The 26,448-nt window shown below is 33.7% G+C and overlaps 1 protein-coding gene across 1 annotated transcript; it reads right to left on the bottom strand.

Moving 5' to 3' along the window:
* Window positions 1-20,365: 20,365 nt before the first annotated feature.
* Window positions 20,366-24,605, bottom strand: LOC148613726 (uncharacterized). Its single transcript, XM_088587293.1, has 4 exons — window positions 23,849-24,605; window positions 23,175-23,493; window positions 22,330-22,401; window positions 20,366-21,054 (listed from the first exon to the last, which is right to left on the bottom strand). The coding sequence occupies exons 1-4, from the start codon at window positions 24,476-24,478 to the stop codon at window positions 20,456-20,458; spliced, it is 1,620 nt and encodes a 539-aa protein (XP_088443419.1). The 5' UTR covers window positions 24,479-24,605; the 3' UTR covers window positions 20,366-20,455.
* Window positions 24,606-26,448: the final 1,843 nt, after the last annotated feature.

The following is a 26,448-nucleotide window of genomic DNA, read 5'->3' as shown; positions in this document are numbered from 1 at the left end:
ATTGAGGTTTGAAAATAGAGTTTTATTTCAAATTTTTTTCGGACAAACATGTAATGTTGGCAGCTGGAAATTTAGAATAACAAACGTGTACATGTCGTATTTAAAGGAAAGTAGCATCTGTAAATGAAACAAAACTCTAAAGAGAAAATAGTGTAAAAAGGCGTCGTCAAATCAAATAACAAAACATAGAATAGTTTTACTTTGAACACGTCATTGAGCATTCATTTGATTTTAGGGAGAGATAGCTAGTTGTGCGTTTACTTTGTCGTATTCTAACAAATAGGCTTCTGGAACAGGGTTATGTTGCTACAAGATTGAAGTCATCACTACAAAAGTTTTATGGTGGTCATCATGAACTCGTGGATCGTTAGGGTGTATCCATCAGCACCATGAAAACTGATTTATTCAACAGGTCATAGTTTTCCTTACCTCGTTTGTCTACCCCGGACTTGACCTTTTATGAGCAACTCGGCGGGTGTTTCTAGAAAAGCAGAGGACGCTTACCCTACCGGTGCACCTGGTCCATGCTCCCAGTTTTTAGTGGAGTCCGAGTTGCTCATTTACTTTTGTTACTTTGTATGTATGATTTTAGTTACTTAATGTTCTTTGTTGTGTATGTCTGTTTTCCATGTCTGGTCTTTGTCCCTGGATTGCATTCTTTTGATTACCGCTATAACCTTGGTTCCTTTGATTACTCTTTCCAATCTTATTGTTGAAATGTATTATAAATAATACAGACATATATTTTCAATACTATTTCTCAAATCTCGATATTTGATGTTGGACGATTGCCTTGCCATTGGACGTTTAAAAAGTGACAAAAAAAATCGATTTTTAGCGGCATTTTAGAACTTGCATAAGGTCATTGAAAGGGATAAAATATCCCGTGCTGCATAAAAATGAGCTTAAATCGTGCTCTGTGACTTTTTTTCACATCCTGTATACCGTGGCCTGTATAATAGCGGAGTGATACGTAGTGAATCAGGAAGCGGTTATAGGTCTGTTTAGGAGATTGAGAAAAACATATCCGTCGATTGTATCAACATGTACAAAATTCTGTAGAGGACTCAAGAAGAAGTCCATATAAACATGTGCATGTCCGGATGTGATACATGCGTGTCAAAAATCAACATAATTCACTTTCATTCATAATTCAGAGACAACATACAATGTAACAGTACTGAGTCTTAGTTTGCCATTCGGTTATTTTAACAGGTGACATGGTTATTTTTCTTAAATATCAATATAATCAGCTTTGTCTTCTTGCAGGTGACACCTGCCTTATGTTATTTATCATTAAATATTGTTTATTTTAATGTCATTACCTTTTCCTATTTATATATGAAAGTTCACACTGAAACTATATATATTCTGGGCGGTCCAGTGTGACAGTTAAAGGCTATTACTTACTCATTTTACCCTTATTTTGCTCAAAACGTGAAAGTAGGGTTCCAAACCTTGGTATCCATCATTTCCCCCTCTCTCTCTTCTCTCTCTCAACCTCTTGATCCGCCACAGCCATCTCTATACAAAATGTTTCGTTTCAGCTGGAGTGTATTTGGTACATACGTTTTCTAAAAAAGTTTAGTTCAAAGCTTGGTTTGAAACATAATTTGTGTTAATGTAAGCACATATAAATTCCTTCTCAGACGCGTGACATTCTTTTGTGCGTCAGATTTCTAATAGTCTCGACCTGGTACATGTGAAAATAAAACAATGTAAGTAGGATTCCTTATGAAATCAGACAAAATTTTCATAAAGCAAACAGGGTGACACGATTAATATTAATGTACGCTAAATTTGAAAAAAAAACCCAAGTTGATAGACTCGAAAATTATGCAATTCCTCCGTTATTATTAAAATAGTAAATTTCATTTTGGATGTGTGAAACTTGTCGTAAACAATTATTTAGGGCACCCCAGACAACCACTTCATATGTTCAAGTGCATTGTAACCGACTTGCGAGAAAACATAGTTCCCATTACCATTTAGGGCGTATGAATTTGATTTTACCTTCAACAGTTGGCGCTTTTACAGATGCATACAGTATTAAATGAAAATGTTCAAGGTATACATGAACCTGTTTTGCATTTTAGTCTTTGATGTAATGTTTTTTTTCTGTCAAAATCAGTTTCTTTAGGTAAAATCAAGTTTTACCTGTCCTTTTAAGGACGTAAATCTAGGGTAAGGGACATAACGAAATCAATCCAAGTACTTTGATGTTTACATGATATAAATGTTGAATGCCGAATACAAACGTATCAATAATTTGTAAGGGTTGTGCCCTTTGTCTTTGGTCTACCTTCTCAAAACATATATTTGAAAACAATCTGACAAACCGCTCATATTTTTTGGAGAAAGGGCGGGCATATAGCCTAGTGGGCTTCAAGCCCCCGTGTGGACGGGACTGGCTGTCTATTTGATTGTGAGGAGATTCCTGTATAATACAACGATATAAACTTGTAAACAATCTCTCGGTGTTTAGAGTTAACTCGGACCCGACCCGAAAAGTCGTTTATCAACAAAACATTATGAAGAAATTGACACAATTACGCATGCCCAGGAATCTCGCTAGTCTATACAAAATGAACACTTCAATAAAACATAATGAAATATGATAAGAAAGAGATTGTCATTCCACGAAGACGTGATTTATCGGACAGAGTGGGCTCTCGCCATGCAGTCTGAATTAAATTTTATGAATCGACTCATCAACGATTTTCGATTAAATTGAATAGCTGCTTTACGTTTGACCCAGATAAGCTTCGTAACAAGATATTAACTTGTAAGTATACACAACTTTAGACAACCATAATTATAAAAAATAGTTAAAAGCAATTCTGGTATAAATCGAGCTGCGACGTGTAAAAATATCCACCTTCTTAATGTGTTAAAATTTCGTATGATAATTCAAGAAGAGAAAATTTAGTTTTGTACTAAAAGTTAACAGACACTAGGGCTGCTCACAGACAATAATAAAAGAAAAAAAGATAAGTAAAGTTTGAAGTGATTCGGAAAAGAAGTTATCAATTAAATAATGTTGCGACATGAACAAACGAGCCGACATTTATAAACTAAATAAATGTGCCATAAATGTCCAATCACATGGGCTCGTTAAGTGGGATTTCACGGGTTATACAATAATTGCATGCATGTTCTATCCAGCATCAAAAAAATAACACCACCCATATATAGTATAACCCTACAAAATAACCCTAAATGAGCCTCTGTGGTCCATCTTAGATGACGGGCGTATTAAAGAAATTAAAAAAATAATAATAATAAATAGCATTGACATTTAAGGACCACTCCATGTAAGAATCAGGCGATAGATGGCACATCACTTCTCGATTTGGTCTTGTTTTTGTGTCCCCAAATGTATTCAATATTCAGCTAAAAAACAGGAAACTATTTGAATTCATCCAGAAATATCTGTGATGTAGATACTTTTTACTGCATGCTTATAGGGAATATTCCCTTCATTTTCCCATAAACATTTGTGCGGTATAAATACTTGGATATTGCAATAAAATCATTAATTCCCTAAGAGATAAAAGGAATTTGTATGTGCTTACAGTAACCCAAATTATGTTTCAAACCAAGCTTTGAACTAAAGTTTTCAGAAAACGTATGTACCAAATACACTCCAGCTGAAAAGAAACATTTGCGGAACACGTTTTCGGTTAGCTACATTTAATATATTCACATAAAGTGATGGCTGTGGCGGATGAAGGGGTTGAGAGAGAGAGAAGGGGGGAAGTGATGGTTACTATGGTTTGGAACCCTACTTTCACATTTTGAGCAAAATAAGGGTAAAATGAGTAAGTGATAGACTTAAGCTGCCACACTGGACTGCCCAGAGTATGTATAGTTTCACTGTGAACCATCGCAAGATATATGAATAGGAGTAGGTAATGACATTAAATCAAACAATATTTAATGATAAATAATATGAGGCAGGTGTCACCTACAAGAAGACAAAGTTGATTATATTGATATTAAAAAAAAAACAAAAAAAAACACACGTCTCCATTTAAAACAACCGAATAGCAAACTAAGACTCAGTATTGTTACATTGTATGTTGTCTCTGAATTATGAATGAAAGTGAATTATGTTGGTTTTTGACACGCATGTATCACGCATGTATCACCTCTGGACATGCATATGTTTATATGGACTTCTTCTTGAGTCCTCGACAGAATTTTGTACCCGTTGATACGATCGACGGATATGTATTTCTGAATATCCTAAACAGACCTATGACCGCTTCCTGATTCACTACGTATTACTCCGCTATTATATAGGCCATGCTATATAGAATGTGAAACAAATTCACAGAGCATGATTTTCCGGTGCACAAAGGGGTGAGGTTTAACACTGAATGTGGCAGAGCAGTAAACCTTTGAAATAGCGAATATAGTACTCTCTGTGCTGGATATTGATATCTTATGTTTCCGGAGGACAACTATAGAACTGCTTAATTTTGACGTTTATGAATTAATGTCATTTTTTTTTCAATTGGAACATTTGGAGCTAGGGGATATCTATAACCAGCTGTTATATTAGAAATTTCCACTAATTTGACGGAACTCGTCGTAAACGAACGTAAATCAACGAAGCTGGCTCCAACAGAACCTTATGCGACAGACCTTAAAGGACGTGGGAAATTATTTTTGATTAGTGCATATGAAAATTGTGGAACTATTTATATCTACATGTATTTCACAGTTCACAGCTTTATTAGATATCAACAATTCAAAATCTTATATTCCGTGCAGTTCTTCCAATAAGCAGATAAATGCGACAGCAAGGGCGATTCCAGTGATTCAAAAAGGGAGGGTGGACGGGAGAAAAAGTGGGATACAAAGTTTAAATCGCTTGTTTTGTCCTAATTATGCATAATGTTAGCAAACGTTTCCAATAATAAATGGTTTCAAAACCACGGACTCCTTTCGGCTCCATCTCTATGAAAGTAAATACAAAATGCATATTTTAACTCTTAGATATTAAGTTATAGTCTAGAATTAGTCATTTATCAAATCGAATGTCGTTTGAATGCATACAGGCTTGAGTGTGTTTCATATACACATAATTTATTTAAACTTCAAAGTTTTAGATAAGTGTCATATTTTGTAAGATTTTGAAGTTAATTGATTATGTTGTATAGAAGAAAGCACATTTTTTTATGAAGCACGGGATATTTTGTCCCTTTCAATGACCTTATGCAAATTTTTAAATGCCGCAAAAATCAATTTACTTGTTTTGTCACTTTTTAAACGACCAATGGCAAGGCAATCGCCCCACATCATATCTCGAGATTTGAGATATAGTATTGAAAATAAATGTGTGTATTATTTATAATACATTTCAACAATAAGATTGGAATTGAATTATGGTATTCATACTGATCATGTATGTACAAATAACACAAAATCATAATTTGAAGTACGACAAAGTTAACGCACAACTAGCTATCTCTCCCTAAAATCAAATGAATGCTCAATGACGTGTTCAAAGTAAAACTATTCTATGTTTTGTTATTTGATTTGACGACGCCTTTTTACACTATTTTCTCTTTAGAGTTTTGTTTCATTTACAGTTGCTACTTTCCTTTAAATACGACATGCACACGTTTGTTATTCTAAATTTTCAGCTGCCAACATTACATGTTTGTCCGAAAAAAAAATCAAAATAAAACTCTATTTTCAAACCTCAGTCTAAATGTCCGCATACGAGTAACTAAATAAAAAATGCTCGTAATTTTAGCACGCTAATTTCCTTTTGAATACTAGTACTTAAGCGTGAAATAAAGTTACGACTATCATATCTGTATATGCATATCCGTGCAGTTAAAAGTGTCTAAGCATATAACGTGTTAGGTAATGCATTCAGGCACGGATCAAAGGACAGTCGACTGTCGTACCGGGCGAATGTCCCATTCCCCAAAAATTGGGAAGACTAATTTTATTGACATGAAATCTTGATTTTTTCACGAATTCTACATTCAGTTCTATGCAGCTAATTAAGACTCTTTCGTTTTGTTTATTTATTTTTGTTCGTTGTTGGTCAAGTAGTTTACGCTCATCAAAGCTTAAGATTGTACTTTTGTTCCTCTTTCAATGTTACTGTTATTCTAAATGATTGCGGTAGTTATAAGATCTTTATTGTCAATATAAATGATCGGCCACTTTCGCTTTACTAAAATAACCATATACAGGTGCAGATCATATATACTTTTCGCCCAAAATGTAGTGACTTAAGTTATTTTCCCATTGGTGACACCAACAAAGAGAGAGAGAGAGAGAAAACATAATTTTCGGGAATACATCCAAACATGAATTTAATGATATTCAGTATAATGTAACACAATTGATTGCAGTTAAAAGGTGGTATACATGCATCACCATACTCAGACTTTGTCTCGGGTAATATTCTTCCTTCGTGAAATAATTCAGTACCAAAAAGTCATTCGCCGGATCTACTCCACAAAGGTATGCATATCTTATACATTTCACAAAATACCCCTGTCGAAAACACCAAATTTAAACGTGTTTACGTTGCGCAATACATCTTGAACGCGAATGGCTGTTAAATGCTCAAATCCATTTATTTACAGACATATCACATTAATCGAGATATGAACTACATGTCTATGTCATAAGTTCAGATAAGCTATAGTCAATGACTATTGGACATTAGTAACTGTAATAGTATTTGATGATTGGGAGTTTTTAACGGTCTTGAATACCAATATAGGCCTTTCACGGTCGATGTTAGTGGTTAGTAGAAGCACCTGGTGTTGGTAGCAGGGCCCATCCTTCGGGATATCTGACCGCAGAACTCGGGCACAGCTGCTATGTAGACGCTCTGGCCTATACTGCCAGACCCCCGTGGATCTAGTAGTGTTTTCCATCATTTTATCTTTCATATTTTTTAATTTCTAACGGTTCCCCACTTTATCTGTCTTGGAGGTACGTCTACGGAAGAACTGCGAAATGCTATTTGAAGTTTAAGAATTTTTCAATTGATGGTGCCATACCATTGCCTTTATGATGTTTAAATACATTGCCTTTATAATGTCTAAATGATGTCTAGCTTTTACAAATATTTCGCAAAAAAAAATAACAATTCACATTTAAGAAATTCAAAATACGTTTAGTTTGTTTCTTTTATTCTGGTTATGTGTTAAAATATAAGAAATATTTAAAAAGCTATAGGAAAAATAAATAAAGCTTTGAAATAACGGGCGACAATTAAAATTTTAAAGTTTCCTCCCCTTCTACAATGCTAGCGATACGTATTTCTTCGTAACCGAACGAATGGTACGTATATTATTAACTCGAGTTTCAGTTTAATAAATAAATGGCCCGGTTTGTAGAGGTATTACAATTAATTTTGATTATAATTTCAATGAAATCGAAATGAGTTAATCCTTACTTTGAGCAATATTGCTACTATAATTGAGGTAATTCAACTTAACAAAACAGACGATCCCTATTGTACATTCTTCCGTTCGTCAATTTAGTGGAAATCTCTACTAGTCCATTTGCATGTCGCTGTGTTTGGATTACAAATGTCAAAGTTACCAATCAATCAACATAAAATCAAGTCTAAATGGAGGAATAACAAACAAAATTGATCTGGTTTTAAAAATGAAAAGTGTATGCGTTTAATTCTAATATTGTTTAAATATTGCATACACGCGTGTCTCTGCAATCAAAGAATGAAAAAATATTATGTCTTTCCCCATTAGGCTGGTAGAGTCTGGCGGTTCCTTCATTTGTTTCGATTCATACAGTAAAAACGTTATTCAATATTGCAAATTATTTTAAGAATGCAACGTTAATTTATCCAACCATAACAGAAAAAGTTATATTTGACCTTTTATGAAGAAATCGGCGGGTGTTTCTAGAAATGATAGGGACGCTTATCCTACCGGTGCACCTGATCAATGCTCAAAGTTTTTAGTGGAGTCCTGTATGCTTATTTACTTTTGTTACTTTGTATGTATTTTTTAGTTGCTTTATGTTCTTTATTGTGTTTGTCTGTTTTTCATGTCTGGTCTTTGTCCCTGGATTACATTCTTTTGATTTTCGCTAGAATCTTGCTTCCTATGAATACTTTCTTACAACATATATGGATGGAAGAACCTGACGGTTCCTTAATTTCTTTCGATTCATACAGCAAAAACGACATTCAATATTTCAATATTTAATTTATCCATCCATAACTGAAAAAGTTGTATTTGTTCCAAAATGAACACATATTTGAATGATAAGATCTAGTAAATGTATGGTTTGTTGATATAATTTCAAATCCTCTAGAACTCGTCTTCCACGAATTCGATATCGGTTGTCCAGTTTTAGCAAAATTAATTATTTCTTTTTGCATTATTTGTTGAAACTTCAAATCGGTATCTCGGCGTATAATAGCCCCCAATTGCCGTGCTGTTCCACATATGACATGCATATTTAGCATCAAAAAGACTGCCAACTACGCGTACCGGATGTGACGGTCGAGCAGTCATGATATTTGATAGACAGGCAATGTAAAGCTGTTTGCTATTACATCTGACATTTTTTTTTTCATTTGGGCAGATAACACGAAGATCTGATGCCATAGTTGTATACTGAAATGCCGGGTCAATGATGCCGGCTGGATAAAGTTCTAGCGCTTGCGCAGATATATTACAGGGGAACGTGTCAAGATAGTTTTTCACAATAGTTTGATACTCGTCCCACGTCCATTCGTTCATATCGTGATGAGATCCGCCAATATCGACCTCTTGTGCCGTTGTTCCTGAAATTGATTGGACAATATGAATGAAATATCTTTTTGAGTACTTTACTCTCTTCTAGCTCGTTTGAATCCTCATCGATCGACAGAAACACACTCTTATTTATGCTTCGTACCATAAATTTGTAAGTACGGAAACAATGAAATCATCACACGAACTTTCATAAAGACGAAATGTTACACCTATCAACCTTCCGGTTATGGAGGACAATGTATGTACGAATTGTAAATAAACCACAACCATAAGTTTCCGAAAACGATGGACAAATCCAATGTATTTTCCTTCATTATGATAAGATCTCGTTCCCTCTATTATTGAATTGATGGTATATAAACATTGTGCTCTTTGTAACAGAATTGCATGTTTGTTATAACATAGTACCTTCAAATCAAAGCGATACATTTGACTACCTTAGTCCTGACAATTCAGGGAGACAGATAGAATTTTAAAGAAAAAAGGTTTCTTAATGCAAGATGTCGGCCAGAAAATAAATAAAATCCGAAGCGTCATTAATAGGACAATACCAACCTCTTCTGCCATTGTTCTTGAAATTGATCAGACAATATTAATGAAATACCTGTTTGAGTACTTTATTTCTGTCCTGTTCGAACCCACATCGTTCGACAAAACACACGCTTATTTATACATCGCATCTAAAGTTTAATTAGATTTTTAAAAAGTTTCGTGATGTCGTTAAACAAATAACAATGGGAAGATGGCAATTGTGCAAAATATAATCCGAAATAGATAAATTAAATGTGGAAAATAAAAAAGAATCATGGCTGCATATGGGGCAACACAATAAACATGTAAAAAATGCTGAACAGTTAATCTTAAACTTGATAATGTCCAAGGAAATGATATAAATCTCTGTATAATTTTATCGCCCTCACACTGTGGTATTGTAATTAAAAATTTGAGATGGAGAAAATACTGTTGAAAGTCATAACACGTAGCTCCTCTGTCACAATGCAAAGGAGCTTCACCACTGCTGCTAGAAATTGTGAAGTTTCATTACAGTAGGACGTTGAATATCTCACTGATAATCTCTTTTCCCCTCTGTGATATTCATATCGGTCAATGAAATTTAGAATACGACCTTAAAACGTCTGTATTAATGATATTAACATTTAACTATTTAAGACTGGACTTATCCCTGATTCAGAGGCTTATCTTCCAGTTTCCGTGATCTAGAAATAAAGTTAGTGTATAGATCACAAGCTCGACAGGAACAGATCAACTGTGAAATGCATATTCCATAGGCTATTGTCACTATGAAAGGGGAAGTTTACAATTGAAAAGTCAAAATCATCAAGATTGGTAGGATTTCAAGTATCAATTTTGTATAAGTTAAGGTCCACGAATGAAGCAGAATTAGGTGTATCAGTTGTCTCCTTAATTTTAAGTTCAATTTGGTAAACTATGTATAAGTAATTCTTGAAATTATAATTATTCTTACATGATACTGTATTTAAATAACAGGAACTGAAATTGTAGAACTGAACTACTTTCTTGGTTTTTTTTCTATAGTAACCCTCGCAAAAAATTGGCTTCCAAAGTATATAGGAACATAACGGACAAACATGAGGCACAATATGTTCCTGTATTCATTCAAATGGTATATTGGTACACCTGTCCTCCAATTTTGACAAAAAAGTTTCTCGACCACACTTTCAAACATTCTAACAATACAACATCAGACTAAAATTACTTTTTGTTAGAATTAACTTGATATGGTTTTTCACGCAGAATTGGCTTGTTATATGGCAGTGCATAGTACAAGGTAGAATATTCAAAATTTTGTATTAAACATGTAAACGGTAAAGGCTACGTGAAGAAATACAATTTACACTCCAGTAGGTCTTTGAAATTTTTGAGTATACACATCTGATTCACACCACATATAGACATTAGGGGTTCTCTAAGTAACTAATAAAAATTATTATTTTTTTAAAATCATTATTTAGTGTGCAACGCGTGATTGCGGTAATTTCTTCATAGACCGAATAAATATACTAGTAAAATATTCAGAAGATATATACACATCTGGTATTATGCATGTATATCATAATGACGATTTACAGTTACCATTTTATATGATTTAGGTATGATTAATGGTTACAAATGTTTTAGCTTAACATGTATTTATTGATTCATTTACATTAATTTTTGTCTACATACACGGTTTGACCTTCAACAGTAAGGCGACTAGCGGCCGAAATATTGGCCGAACTTTTGAAAAGTAGTATTGAAATTATAATTGATATTAACTCTGTTAATCCCAGATCTGAGTTGTGTGAAAGAGAAGTAAACATGATCTAGAGACTGATACGCATTCATGAAAAATGTCTTACCATTCTTCTGGCCACTTCCACTATATGCTAACTGATGGGGGATAACTGCTGTATCATTTAAGAAGGTGCGACCCAGGTTTTAGTTTCGGGTCTGGGTGTCAAAGGAATAGGCCCGTAGCAGTGTTAAGCTTGTCGTAAAAAGCGACTAAATAGTGCTCAGAAATCTGGTATATTTACATGCTGGGGTCGTCAAGCCATCATACGGAAAACTTGACCGAAAACCATACTGGTGCAACGTGTAGGGAAAGATGCCGCGTTTCTCTCACGACTAAAACACCTTGCTGTAGTATTTAATCGGAGTGGAAACGTTTGCTCTCTGTCCCAGGATGCTAAATTGCCCCAGCCGTACCTACCTCTTCCTATATAACAGCAATACAAATTTGTCAACCCTATAATCCTTTTAAGTTATCTCATTTTTCATTTAATCATCATTTCATGTTCATTTTATTATCCATTTCATTTTTCATGTTCATTGCCTTGTGGATATAGCTGAAATATTGCTGCTTTGACGTTAAACAACAATCAAGCAATCAATCAGCCGAATTTTCACACTGTGTAATCAAAAGACTCTTTTATGGTAAGTTCATGAGCATATCAAATACACACTTCCGCGAGATAGGGCTTGGGTAGAACAAAAGAATTTTCCTCGTGGAAGTGTTTACTGAGCATGCTCTACGTATGCTCATCGTCTATTTCTAAGTTAGCACAAAAGGGTCTATTTGGTACTCGGACTTTCTTCCGCCAACAAAATGTCACAACGGGTTAACAAAACAAAATTCACCAGCGATTTCTACTGTAACTGACACGTGACTCCTATATAACAGTCTTAAAGATCAACCCACAAAAATGTTCAAATTCATTCATGGAGTAACCCAAGGGGAAACTTCGGCTCTATAAATCATTTTATTTTTAAGTTCCAAGAAATAAGTTCAAATATCTAAATATCTAAGCGATGACAAGACACGCTACAATTGAATGGTAAAACAAAACAATCTCCAGTAAATGTCATTTATCAAATAAACAAAGAAAATAAGTACATGTATATACGCATTAACTGGGAGTAAGAAATTAGTGAAAATAACACTATATAACATATAAAGTAAATAACTCCCCTAAAGAAATTTGACAGGCTTTACAAAAAGTGCAGCGGGACAGTTAAGGATGTCTAGAAGTTTAATGGACCTAGTCGGTATACGGCTGTATTATATTTCATTGGAATGATAAATCAACATAATTTTTTAATACTACTTTTTTCTAACCAAAATGTTATAAAATTGTCTGCTATATTGCATTAATTAGAGGAGGGATCAACCGACCCAATATACTTTGATAAGTAATTCAAGTGAAATCGTGCGGTGCAGGTATCGGGAAACAGGTAACAGGTAAACATCACAAAAAAAAGATGTTTCCGACAATAGAAACATAACGTTCTCGAATCGATCTGCAACATGAGCATTGAAAATTTTGAGTTTGAAATTGCAAACATATTCAAACTATTATTTATACTGAAACTATATAAAGGAATCGTTTTACGGACAATTTTCTATCTAGCGTGCTGTTAAATGTACAGTATCAAAATTACCTTATGGTTTTGCGAAAATACTTAAGGTCTTCAGATTTTTCCGACATAGTCGGCATAGCTTCGCTTTTTACCTTTTAACTTTAAGGACGCTCTTCTATGGAAACACAAGTCACCTGATCGCAGTTCTTTTTTCCGATTGGCCAAATGCCGATAACTTAGTGGCATTCGAAAAATCTGTATCGAAAATTTGGAATTGCTTTCGAAATAAAAACTTTATCGGAACCTTAAAAATTACGTGCCATGTGTTATGTTCTCTTGATAGAAATGTAGAAAATTAGAAGTAAAAAAGAACAAAAATTTTTTTAAGATAGTACTTGTTTTAATTATACATTGTATTGTTGTTGTTGCTGCTTTTTTTGCGTTTAAATTTTCATGGTTGAACCTCAAGTAAAATGTTAATGAAAAATGATGATAATAAACATGAATCAGGGGATTCGGGAAAAAAAAGGCGACTCGGGGGTTCGTGACAAGGTTGGATTTCGTGATAAATTTGAGAATACATAAACTGTGAATTTTGAAGCATGTGCATACATGTACATGTTGTCACAATATTTATGTCCCAATAAGTTGTTTGACATTATTTTGACTGTGCGCTAAGCAAATGGCTGTAATGAAATATTCTCTGAATGGATTATGCTAAACGAGTCGATAAAAAAACAAACCAGATTCCTTGTAAAAGTTCAAATGCATAGTTCAGTCATTAAAGAAGTTCAGGTAAAATTGAACTTTGAAGATGTTTTTCTTTCAAAAAGACTCTATCTTTAGGATAGAATAGGACAATGGAAACGTGGTTGTTATAGAATATTGGTTCAAAGTAAACATTAATGTCTAGAACAGGGGCAGATCAAGACAATTATAAAAAAAAAAGATGGCTCTGATCAAAACATTTATAAAAAGTAAGGGGTATGATCTATCATTAGCTATTTACTGTCTTAGTTTCTATGAACTAACTTTCTACGGTATTAACATACATGTACAGAACAGTTAGGGAAGTTGGATTGTGCATTGAGTCTGTTGTTGTTTTTTGACAAGAAAGAAAAGTTGTTTGAAACATTTGCATTGGCAAAATTGTAATTTTCGGGCAGTCTGCCGAATTAAAAAAATGAATAAGTGAGCCACTTTATGGTTCATTTCTCGAACTCTGACCGGTTACAATCTAAATACTAACAAAAATTAAACTGAATATGGGATTTATCACATACAACTGTAAAAGCATCTTCGCTAGCCACGGGTTATGGTCCAGTCCCCTCCCTTTACGCAAAGCGAGGGGCAAGGACCGCGATCCATGCCTAGCTAAGATGTCACTCATTACTTGGAAACATTTGATCGTTTATGGGATAACAAAAGCCGATTTTATTTGAAATAACCCATTTATAAAAGTATTTGCAACGTTATTTTTAAATGTTGTTTACTAGATTTTTTTAAAGTAATGCTGGAGTTTTTTTTTTCTTCTTCGTTTAAATCCGGAAAGACACAATTTATTAAAAAAAATACAGATAGACGAGAGCTTGTGGATTAACAGAAAAGGCGTTAAAATCCTGGTCCACACCCGCAGTCTTTTTTTCTTTTTTTTTTTGTCAAAAAATAAATTCCTTTGGATAATAGTCATGCTTTTATGTATCAATAGTTCCGGAAACAGGACAGGTTGTTCGGAAAGTGATTCTGGTACTTTTCAATTTAGGTATAATTAATAGTTAAAATATGTGAAACACATTTTGCAAAGCTCATGTTGCAGATTGAACCGAGAACGTTGTTTTTAATTTATTTTTAACTTTTTTACTTTGATAAGTACGATATTCAAGAAGTACATTGATATGATATAGCCATAAACCCTATAGGCCCATTTAACTCGAAAATTAATGCACTTTTAATACCTGTCCAGTACTAACAACCAAACCAAACAATAAAAACGAATCTGAGTTGGCTCCGCCATGTCTGGAGTAGTGTGATACGAATAAATAAATGAATATCTGGAATTGACAGATTTAGTGACGAAGTAAAATGCTGATTGAATTTAATTTTTTTATCAAATAGACCAACTGTTAGTTGGAACAAGGAAACTTCATATACATGTAATGTGAAAATATTACTTTATACATTATAATAAATGAAAAATCTTACAAAAAAATCACAATTTACATTTGTGATCAGTTGATACCCTAAGCTAGAGATAACTTTAATAGAGCAAGCAAATCCTGATCTCCATGATCTGATCGTGCCATAATGTGAAGATTTTTAAAACTGAAAAAAAAATTCCCAGCACCGTTTTAATCTAGGGATTCTTCGGCAGTTTTGATCATAGTTTGGTTATTCACTCTTTTCCAATTAACAATCATATTATTATTTATATTTTAATTAGTTTGAGAAATGAAAAAAAAACTAGAAAACTAGAAAATCGTAAGCTGAAGCTGTAAGAAATGGTCACTAACTTGTTACTTCTCCACTCCCCATTTGGCCTCTATATTGATTTTTGAAAATCTCAAATAGGAGGCGCACAAGTTTCTTTCAATTCCATTCAGTGGTGTGGGAGGAGTAACGGAAAAGATTTGTTCCTCCTTGTCCAAATATTCACAAATGACTGAATTCATGCTTTGCAATTTGAAACTCCAAAATGATTCGGATCAAAATCTAAAATAGAAGGTTTACAATGAAAACATGTAATAAAGATTCCGTGTAAGTTTCATCATATTCCATTCAATGGTATAGGGGGAGTTATTATAACGGACAAGAGATGCCCCCATGGGAGGTGCACAATACGAACATGTAAGGTTTCAGTTAAAGTTTTATTAAATTCCATTCAGAGGTGTAAGATAAGTATAACAGTTTAATTGAAATAAAATATTTAACGTCTGCTGAATTTCATTTATTAATCATGTTACATCAGTTATTGATATGGACGTTGCGCATAATGATTACTAACAACGATTTAACTGGTACCTAATTTTGACCGGAACCAGTTTAGCTTTAATAGACACCTCACTTTCTGAGACATGTGATGGAGCAGAATATTACCCTCGTATTGAAACAATCTAACTTCAGCAAATTGACATGAACTGTGATAAATTTTGTTCATTGAGGTATTCTCTATTAAAAAGAAAATATTTTTTGCCTGGAAATTTTTCGCAAAATACGGAGAAACTTGTATTCCGGAGTTGGAAGTTGTTCACAGTGCACCCAGATTGCAGTATTCTGATAGGATTTAGGTGCAATGTTCCGTACATACAAACGACCCGGTGTAATTTTATAAAATTAAAAAAAAATTAATCTTGATAGAAATATTGATTATGGGTAGTAGAGCATTCGTACATAAATAGATGCAATACTTATGAGGGAAAAAGAAGTGTAAAATGTATGCTATAAGTTATCCGAAAATATTGAGGTCCTTGCCTGATTGTGTTCTATTCCCTGCAACAACTTGCTGTTTTTCAAAAATTATTTGTAATGGCTACAGATTTTAATGAAAAATTGGAAAGAATATCTATCTTTTTTCATGGATCTCCATCATGTAAGGCATTGAAAAATATATACCCTTTACAGGAAAAAAATGTTGGATTTGCTTGATAAGTGTCTCCATATAGCTTTATTTCCACAATTTTTCATAAAGTCATCTACAGTGACCTATCGATATAGTAGAACCTAAAGTACTTTGACGACACGAATGCCATGAACATTTTGTTCTTGTACTTTATTATCAAAACTTTATTCAAGCTTAAAAGTGCATATGCAGCACATTCTACCTAACACTTACACGGGCCGAAAGTTCTACTAAATAAGAATACTGTATATAAATGATGACCTAGAATGACCTACCAATCAAATAAATACGTCAGTATTGCATATGTTTACTTCAAGTTGTTCTCCCGTGTTTTAATAAAATATTTAGGTGCATTTCGATTAATCTCTCCGTCTTAAAACTTCAATTATTGTCTTCTTTCTGACACAGAATATTTAATATATTGCATTAAGTAGTATTTCTATGAACTGGTTGAACATATTAGTACATCATTTAGTTAATGTCAAGTCTTGGAGGTTAGTGCGTGCTTCCATCAAAATATGTTTAATCAGGTCATTACGTGAAAGTAAAATCCTTACGGTGAGATCAGATTTCAATATTTTTCTGATGTATGCATGGAATCGATAGAATATTGTACAACTTTATTAAATGTGTAAGTAAATACAAGATGGAACTTAAATATATGCATAACCATAAAACTCAAAAGGCTTTTATTACAGTCCTTAAACCGATCCGCGCAACAATTTGACTGATCGGTGACCGTTGACTTATTGATCGTTGACGGATCGATGACCGATGACCGGTGACCGATCTGATCGCAGTTTTGTTATGTAAAATGACGTAAGATCTGTTTTAAATAAAAGAAATGTAAAATAAAAATATAAATTGATGTTTTAATCTATTGCATTATGTAAATATTTGTGTAAGATTGACAATGGAAACAACAAACACCGTAAAATACATTGACCGCTCTGTAGTCACGTGATGCGATCACCAGTTAAATGGAATCGATGACCGATCACAATTTTTGTTGCACGGATCAGTTCAGGTACTGTATAACTTACACGTTGCCAACCATCAAAACAGTTGTATTTGTGAACAAAAGTAATCGAAGCTATTGATCATTTGATAACACGTGACTGTAGTCTATTGTTTTGCTCCTTAATTATTTAGTCTCCGAGGCATGACATTGTTTTCTAATAGTCTCGACCTGTTATATGTGTAAATAAAACATTATAAGTAGGATTCCTTATGAAATCAGACAAAATGTTCAAAAAGCAAATAGGGTGACACGAATAATATTACTGTATTCTAACAAAAAAATCAAGTTGATGGACTCGACAATTATGCAATTCCTCCGTCATTATTGAAATAGTATATTTCATTTTGGATGTTTGAAACTCGTCCTCAACGATTATTTAGGCGACCGCAGACAACCACTTCCTATGTTCAAGTGCATTGTAACAGACTTACGAGAAAATATAGTTCCCATTACCATTTAGGCCGTATGAATTTGTTTTTACCTTCAACGTTGGGCCCTTTTACAGACGCATACAGTATTAATATAAAAACGTTCAAGGTATACATGAATCTCTTTGTGTATTTTAGTCTTTGATTTAATGTTTTTTTCTGTCAAAATAAGTTTCTTCATGTAAAAATCAAGTTTAATTTGTCCTTTTTATATGGAACGCCATATCTTGTCAATGATATGTATACGTGGTGCTGTTTTCTTCACATTCGGTACTATCTTATTCATATGCGGTTGTATTATCTTTATATGTAATGGTTTATTCTTTATATGCGATGGTTTTACCTTTATATACGGTTGCTTTATCTTTATATGCGGTGGCTTTATTTTTATATGCAGTGGATTCATCTTTATATGCGGTGGTTTCATCTTTTTATGCGGTGGTTTTATTTATTTATTTATTCATGCGGTGTATTTTCTACATCAGCACTGTTCTTTACATGCTATTCAAACTTCATTATATGCTCTAAAAAGCTTTGATTATTTCATCAAAAGGGAAAAAATTTAGTTTTTTATCAAAGTTAACAGACGCTGCTCACAGACGATAATAAAATTAAAAAAACGAATAGTAAAGTTTGAAGTGATTCGGAAAAGAGGTTATCAGTTAAGTAATGTTGCGACATGAACAAATTGGCCGACATTTATATACAAGAAGAAATGTGCCATAAATGTCCAAACACAGGGGCTCGTTAAGGGTGATTCCACTGGTTACACAATCAATGAGTGCATGTACTATCCAGCATCAAACACATAGCACCACCCATTTATAGTATAGCCTGCCAAATCACCCTAAATTAGTCCTCGTGGTCCACCTTACGGATGACGGGCGTTTTAAAGAAAATTTAAAAAAATATGAAATAAATGGCTTTGACATTTAAGTGCAATTCCATATGAAAATCAGACGATGGATGGCACATCGTTTTTCTCGATTTGTTCTGGATCTTGTTTGTCCCAAATGTATTCAATATTTAGAAAGAAAACCATCGGAAAATTATCCTGCAGAATATGTGATGTTTTCATTGGATGCTTATAAAAGGAATATTCCCTCCATTTTCCCATAGTGGATTTCAATTAAATTTAATCTATCAAAGTCTTTAAATTAAAGCTTTATAAACATTTGTGTGATATAAATACTTGGATAATACAATAAAATCTCTAATTCCTTAAAGCCAATATAAAATGGTAAAATAAAACAAAAAACAAAATATCGGTAGGTTACCACATGCACATAATGCGTTTTATTTTGATATTCTTGGATCAAACATTTTTATTTTATACGTTTTAGAGAACGGAAGCAAATGTCTTGAATTGAAAAGAAAAAAAACTGCTTTCGTGAAGCAATTTGTAAGTGCTCACAGCAACATAAACTATGTTTCAAACCAAGATTTTAAAGTTTTCAGAAAACGTATGTACCAAAAACACTCCAACTGAAACGAAACATTTTCGGAACACGTTATCCGTTAGCTACATTTGATATATTACATAGAGGTGGCTGATTATTAAGGTTTGGAACCTTACTTTAACGTTTGGAGCGAAATAAGGGTAAAATGAGTAATTGATAGCCTTTAGCTGCCACACTGGACTTCCCAGAGTATGTATAGTTTTAGTGTGAACTTTGGATATATAAGTAGGAGTAGGTAATGACATTAAACTAAACAATATTTACTAATAAATAATATTAGGCATGTGTAACCTGCAAGAATACAAAGTTCATTATGTTGATACTTAAAAAAAATCTCCTGTTAAAACAACCGAATGGCACACTTAGACTCAGTATTGTTACATTGTATGATGTCTATTCCTGTTTCTGAATTAGAAATGAAAGTGAATTATGTTGGTTTTTGACATGCATGTATCACCTCTGGACATGCACATATTTAGTTGGACTACTACTTGAGTACTAGGCAGAATTTTGTACTCGATACGATGGACGGATATGTTTTTCGCAATCTCTTACACAGACCTATAACCGATTCACTACATATCACTCGCTATAATATAGGCCCTGCTATACAAGATGTGACAAAAGTCACAACGCATGTTTTTTCCAGTGCACTGTATCAATTCACACAAAGGGGTGATGTTTAGCACTGAATGTGGTAGAGCAGTGAACCTTTGAAATAGCGAATATAGTACTCTCTGCGTAAGAGATTGATATTTTCTGTTTCCGGAGGACAACTATAGAACTGCTTAATTTTTACGTTCATGAGTTAGTGACATTTTTTTTTCATTGGAACATTTGGAACTAGGGGATATCTACATTGTATTACTGAATATTATATAAGTCCATTTGCATATAGCTGTGTTTGGATTACAAACGTCAAAGTTTTCAATCAATCAACATGAAATCAAGTCTAAATAGAAGAGAAACAAACAAAATTGACCTGGTTTTAAAAATGAAAAGTGCATGCGTTTAAATCTAATATAATCTAAATATTGAATACACGCATATCTCTGTAATTAAGGAATGAAAGAATGTTTTTTGTCATTAATGACAAAAATAATAAACAATACAACAAACACGCACAAAAAACATACAGTCATATGTCTTTCCCCATTTGGCAAATATACAACAAACCCGTCATATACAGATGGTAGAGTTTGGCGGTTCCTTCATTTGTTTCGATTCATACAGCAAAAACGCTATTCAATATTGCAAAATATTTAAATAATGCGACATTAATTTATCCAACCATAACTGAAAAAGTTATATTTGTTCCAAAATGAACACATATTTGAATGATAAGAATTAGTAAATGTAAGGTTTGTTGATATAATTTCAAATCCTCTAGAGCTTGTCTTCCATGAAACCGATAACGGTTGTCCAGTTTTAGCAAAATTAATTATTTCTTTTTGTATTATTTGTTGAAACTTCAAGTCGGTATCTTCGGGCGTATAATAGTCCCCAATGCTTCCAAAAAATGCTATGCTGTCCCACATATGACATGCATATTTAGCCTCAAAAGGAATGCCAACTACGCGTACCGGATGTGACGGTCTAGCATTTGCAACATATTGATAGACAGGCGATGAAAAGCTGTTTGCTAATACATCTGTCATTATTTCATTTGGACAGATCACACGAAGATCTGATGTCATAGTTGTATACTGAAATGGAGGGGCAATGATGCCAGCTGGATATAGTCCTAGGGCTTGTGCAGATATATTACCGGGGAACGTGTCAAGATAGTTTTTCACAATAGTTTGATACTTGTCCCACGTCCATTCGTTCATATCGTGATGAGATCCGCCAATATCAACCTCTTGTGCCATTGTTCCTGAAATTGATTGGACAATATGAATGAAATATTTTTTTTGGAGCACTTAACTTTCTTCATACAACTTCTACCCCATACGAATTTTCATCGATCGACAGAAACACACTTTTATTTATGCTTCGCACCATAAATTCCTAAGTTTAACAATGAAATCGGCACACCAATTTTCATACAAACGAGATTTTGTACTTTTCAGCCTCTCTGTGATACAGGACGGTGCACGTACGAAATGTTATTAAAGCACAACCATCAGTTTCCAAACACAATGGACAAATGGAATTTTCGTAGAGTGCGTTCCCGCTGTTGTTGAATTTGAAGTATACAAACCTTGAGCAGTTTGTAATAGAAATTTAGGTGTGTCTTAACATTATAACTTCAAAACAAAGAGTTACATTTGACGTACTTAGTCCTGAAAATTTAAATAGGCAATTAGAATTTAAAAAAAAGAGTTCTTATTGCAGTATATCAGTCAGAAAAAAAAAATTCCAAAGCATTATTAATAGGACATTATTAACCGACTACCCAAATTACGTTAAAATATGTCAAATCTGACCAGTTGATATGAATTCAAACCGGGCATCTATACGGGGCCAATATGGATCAAACCAGGGCCAATACGGCATCATAACGTCCAGTCGTTTGACATCGCCATTTTGAATTTGAACTAGATTTAATGAACTTTGATCATCAGGACCAAAAGCTGCTGAAACACACAAAAAAAATCTTCCATTTTATACAAAAAGGATATTTAAGACTGAATAATGCAAATAAACCTACATGTTCTTGGTATAACACGAAAACAATGTTCTACTAATCATCTAGTTGAGTTGATTAATAAAATTGTCAATTAATATGTTATTTCATATTGGCCCTGTTATAAGTTTCGGTCAATCATATTGGCCTCGACAGCCGTAGCATGGGAGCATGGACCAGGTGCACCGATAGGGTAAGCGTCCTCTGCTTTTTCAGAAACACCCGCCGAGACACTCATACAAAGTCAAGTCCAGAGTAGACGAAATTATGACACGTTGAACAAACCAGTTTTCTTGGAAAGGCTACTGGAAGTACTACAAAGTGCACTCCTGTAGGTCTTTGGAATTTTTGAGTATCCACATTTGATTCACGCCACATTTAGATTAGGTGTTCCCACAGTAACTCTCAACTCCACCTATAAATGCCGTAAGTGAAGTAATAAAAAGCTTTTAAAAGTGCTATGTTATACTTTTCACATACCAGCAATACACCTTTTTTTAAAAGGACTTTTGTGAAACCTACCAATCATAAGAGGGACATCGATTCCTTTTCCATTTTTCCACATATCAAAAGGAGGTTCAGGAACAACGTACCCTAAAATGATAAAAAGTTTTTTGTGAGATTTTCGGCTTTCATTATATTTAGTTAGGATAAACAAAAACAAGCTTCATTACTGGGATTCTAATAATGAAGACCATGCGTTTTTCTGCTTGCCTGGGTGTACATGTAATTGATTATAATTGCAAATCTAATGTTATATGATGATAATAGAAAAATAGTGAAAGGTCAAGATCCCTGGAACCAAAAATATAATTTTCACATGAATATAATTTAATTTCAGGTGCAACACGCTTACTGGTTGAATAAACAAATTTGTCCATCATATTTTGATATGCGACTGTGACGTTAAGTTTTAATACTTAAATTAAAATACAAGGAATAACTGTTACATTTTTCGGTTTATTTGAAATAACCTTAATGCCGTCGGTCACACTTAAAATTAATTTGTTCCGTAGGTTATTTAGTGCGCACCGCATGATTGATGTTATTTCTCCATAGACCGAAATGGAAGAGAAGAGCGGTATAAATATTCAGAGGAAAATATATACATTTGGTATTATGTAAGTATATCGTAATCTACAATTTTACAGTTACCATTTTATATGATTTAGGTATGATTTATGGTTACAAATGTATTATTTTAACATACATTTATTGATTGCTCGTGTTTGTCGTTTCGTCCCTGTTTTCAGGCAGTGTATACGGTATCTTTTAGTACCATACCTATCGGGTCAGTTTACAAGAAAATGGTCTTACACACCCCTTACTTGCATTGTACTTTTTCACTAAAGATAATTCACGCTTACCATCAACAATACATATCGCACCATAAAAATGACCTTTCATTGGCAAATCTGATTGGCCAGACATTCTCCAGTATGGATAAACATTCCAAGGAACAGCTCTGACCACGTCTTCTGCCGGGAAGTTGTACAGACAGTTTATATCACTGCATCCAGTATTCTTTAGAAATATTTTGTTATCATTTGAAGCATCATGTAATGTTTTGTTGTAAACGGGTGATGCACTCATCATCCATGCGCGATGAAATAGTCCTTTGGATAAAGGCGATGCGAGGAGACCTATGATGCTTGTTCCACCGGAACTCTGACCAAACACTGTCACCTAAAACGTAGGTAAATAAATAACACGAATAAGAGTACCATGTATATTATGAACTGCCGACTCGCTCCTCATGACTAAATTGTAAAAATTAAGTTTAAAAAATGATACAAATTCATAAAAAAATCCCTTTTAATCACCAAGCTATGGTTATTTTGCATAATCTGTACGTATTGCCCACTTTCATACATAGTTTTATCAACTTCCGGAAATGAAGAGTACAATTTGCTTACGCGGTACGTGTTGACATTCAGTCGGACGAGAATTTAGGGTATTCTTATTACCCCGCATTGTGTTGAAAGGGTCTTAAAAGTATAACTGATGTCAATTGACTCATAATTTCATATAAATTCCTCACCAAGTTAGGATCGCCACCAAAATTTTTTATATTCTTCTGTACCCATCTCATTGCAGACTGTTGATCCATGAAGCCGAAATTGCCGGAAGTGTTAGTCGGAGAATTTTGACTCAAAATGTCCAAAGCCATGAAGCCAAAAGCATGTAAACGATAGTTCATACTAACATACACCGCATTAGTGTCAATGGCAAGTTTCCCAGTCGGGCAATAGGTAGGCCAATTTCCATTATAAACTTGTAGACTTCCGCCGTGAATCCAAACCATAACAGGCAACTTTGCATTCGGATTTATTGTCGGAGTCCATACATTCAGAAATAAACAATCTTCGCTTCCTATGATTTGACTGTCGTTATGTGGATTTCGTTGCATACATGTATGTCCGAAAGATGTCGCATTGAACATCCCACTCCAGCATGTTTTAGCCATCTTGCTTAGAGGAACAGGTGGCTTCCAACGTCTTTTGCGCAATGGTGGTAATGCATACGGAATTCCTTTGAAGACATACGCAGAGTCGGCTAGCGTTCCGGTCACTGGTCCACAATCTGTATTCACAGTAGGTTGATCTGGGATTGAAAAACTCAAGTTGGCTACAATGTTGAGCAGAAAAAGTATCCAGAAAATAGTATCCATAGTTTAAGAAATTCAACTTTGAAAATGCTGCTTTAGAAATCACTTCCTTAATAGGGCTGTAATAGCGCACTATCTGAACGTCTGTGAGAGTGTTTGTACATGAACACCTGATACATGTATGATTCAATTGATAATACAGTTTATTAGTTGTACATGTATTTAAAGTAAATTCTACTTAATGTTTGCCGTTCTAAATAAAGTTGCATATTAATGGTAAAAAAGTCTTTTCTAGTTGTTCTAATTTGTAAACTCAGATTTACATTTAATTTACATTATTATATACCGGCAGTTATTTATCCCATGCGGATCCGGGCGTATAGGCCCGTTGCAGCGCTAAGCTTGTTATAAAAGACGAATAAACTTGAACCCTGGTAGGGGCTAGGGCGCTCAGCCCACAGAGCAACTGGGTTGTATGCTCTAAGTGGTAGAATGGAGTACCCTTGGCATGATACATGCTGGGGTCGTCACGCCATAATACGAAAAACCTGACCACAAACCATACGGATGCAACGTGTTGGGAAAGATGCCACTATCCCATAGTATTTTTACTATTTGGTAATTTTACCCGCCATAAAAATGTCACAATGGGTTAAAAAAAACACACAAGTGACTTCTACTGTAACTGATACCTGACTCCTATCTAACAATCTTATTGATCAACTCACAAAAAATGATCAATTACTTCATTCCTTGATCACCCAAGGGGAAACTTCGACTAAATAAATCTTTTTATTTTCAATAAACTGCTATTCATATTGCACTAAGTTTCCAGAATTAAGTTCAAATATATAAATATCTAAGCTTTTTTTTTTTTTTTTTTTTTTTTGTTAAGAAAAATTGAATGATAAAACAAAGCAGTCTCCAGTAAATGTGATATATCAAAATAACACAGAAAATAAGTGCAAGTATATATTTACATTGACTGGAAGTATCAAATTAGTGAAAATCACACTATATAACAGATAAAGTAAATAACTCCCTTAAAGAAATTATAGAATCTCCTCACAAACAAGCGAAAATTGCAGATGTTTAGAACTTTAATGGGCCTAGAGGATATACGGATAAATTATATTTCAATGGAATAATGAATCAATGTAGGTTTTGAATATCACTCTTCTTTAACTGAAATGTGATTAAAGTTTTGCTATATTGAATTAATTAGAGGAGGGATCGAAGATCAAGCGTCCCCAATGCACTCTGATAAGTAGTTTAAGTGAAACCGTGCGTTGTAGGTATCGGGAAACAGGTAACAGGTAAACATCACATGTATAGAATTTAAAAAATATAAATTTTTGAAAAGACATTTTTCCGACAAAAGTGAGCTATTTAATCACTGAACAAAAAAAATGCTCATGAAATTGGTTGCATTTTAGTGCATTTTTTAAGTATTGAGATAATATGACACCCTAGAACATTACAATGTATATCTAAATATTCTGTACTGAATTAAAAATAACACAACGTACTCGATTCGAACTGCAACATGAGCTTTGCAATTTGAGTTAGAAGTTGCAGATTTTCACATATTTAAACTATGAAGTATATTAAAACAGTATAAAGTAATCGATCTTTACGGGCTGTTAAATGGACATCATCAAAATACTTTTTGGCGAAACATTTAATGATACGTTGTATATTTTTTTTTTGTTTTTTGTTTTGTTTTGTTTTGTTTTGTTTTGTTTTTTTTTATTTTTATTTTAATTTTTTTTAATTTTTTTTATTTTTTTGTCTATTTATTTATTTTTTTGTTTTTTTTTGTTTTTTGCGTTTAAATTTACATGGTTGATCTTGGAAGTAAAACGTTAATGATTAAAACATTTCGGAGATTTTCGAAAAAAGGTGACTCGGGGGTTCATGACAGGGCTGGATTTCGTGATAAATTTGAGAATACATAAACTATGAATTTTGTAGCATGTGCATACATGTACATTATGTCACAATATTTATGTCCCAATATGTTGTTTGACATT

The sequence above is a fragment of the Perna viridis genome, chromosome 6 (assembly GCF_037379345.1).
Source record: "Perna viridis isolate PV_CMFRI_1.1 ecotype Kerala chromosome 6, ASM3737934v1, whole genome shotgun sequence".
NCBI lineage: Eukaryota > Metazoa > Mollusca > Bivalvia > Mytilida > Mytilidae > Perna > Perna viridis.
The sequence above is the reverse complement of the archived record's forward strand: the minus strand, read 5'-3'. Positions and strand labels throughout refer to the sequence as shown.

Excerpts from the sequence above, each read along its gene's own strand:
- LOC148613726 (XM_088587293.1), bottom strand. The coding sequence starts at position 24,478 with ATGGATACTATTTTCTGGATACTTTTTCTGCTCAACATTGTAGCCAAC. Across the intron at positions 23,494-23,848 it reads TTGGTGGCGATCCTAACTTG|GTGACAGTGTTTGGTCAGAG; the intron begins GTGAGGAATTTA and ends CCTACGTTTTAG. Across the intron at positions 21,055-22,329 it reads CGATGTCCCTCTTATGATTG|GAACAATGGCACAAGAGGTT; the intron begins GTAGGTTTCACA and ends AATCAATTTCAG.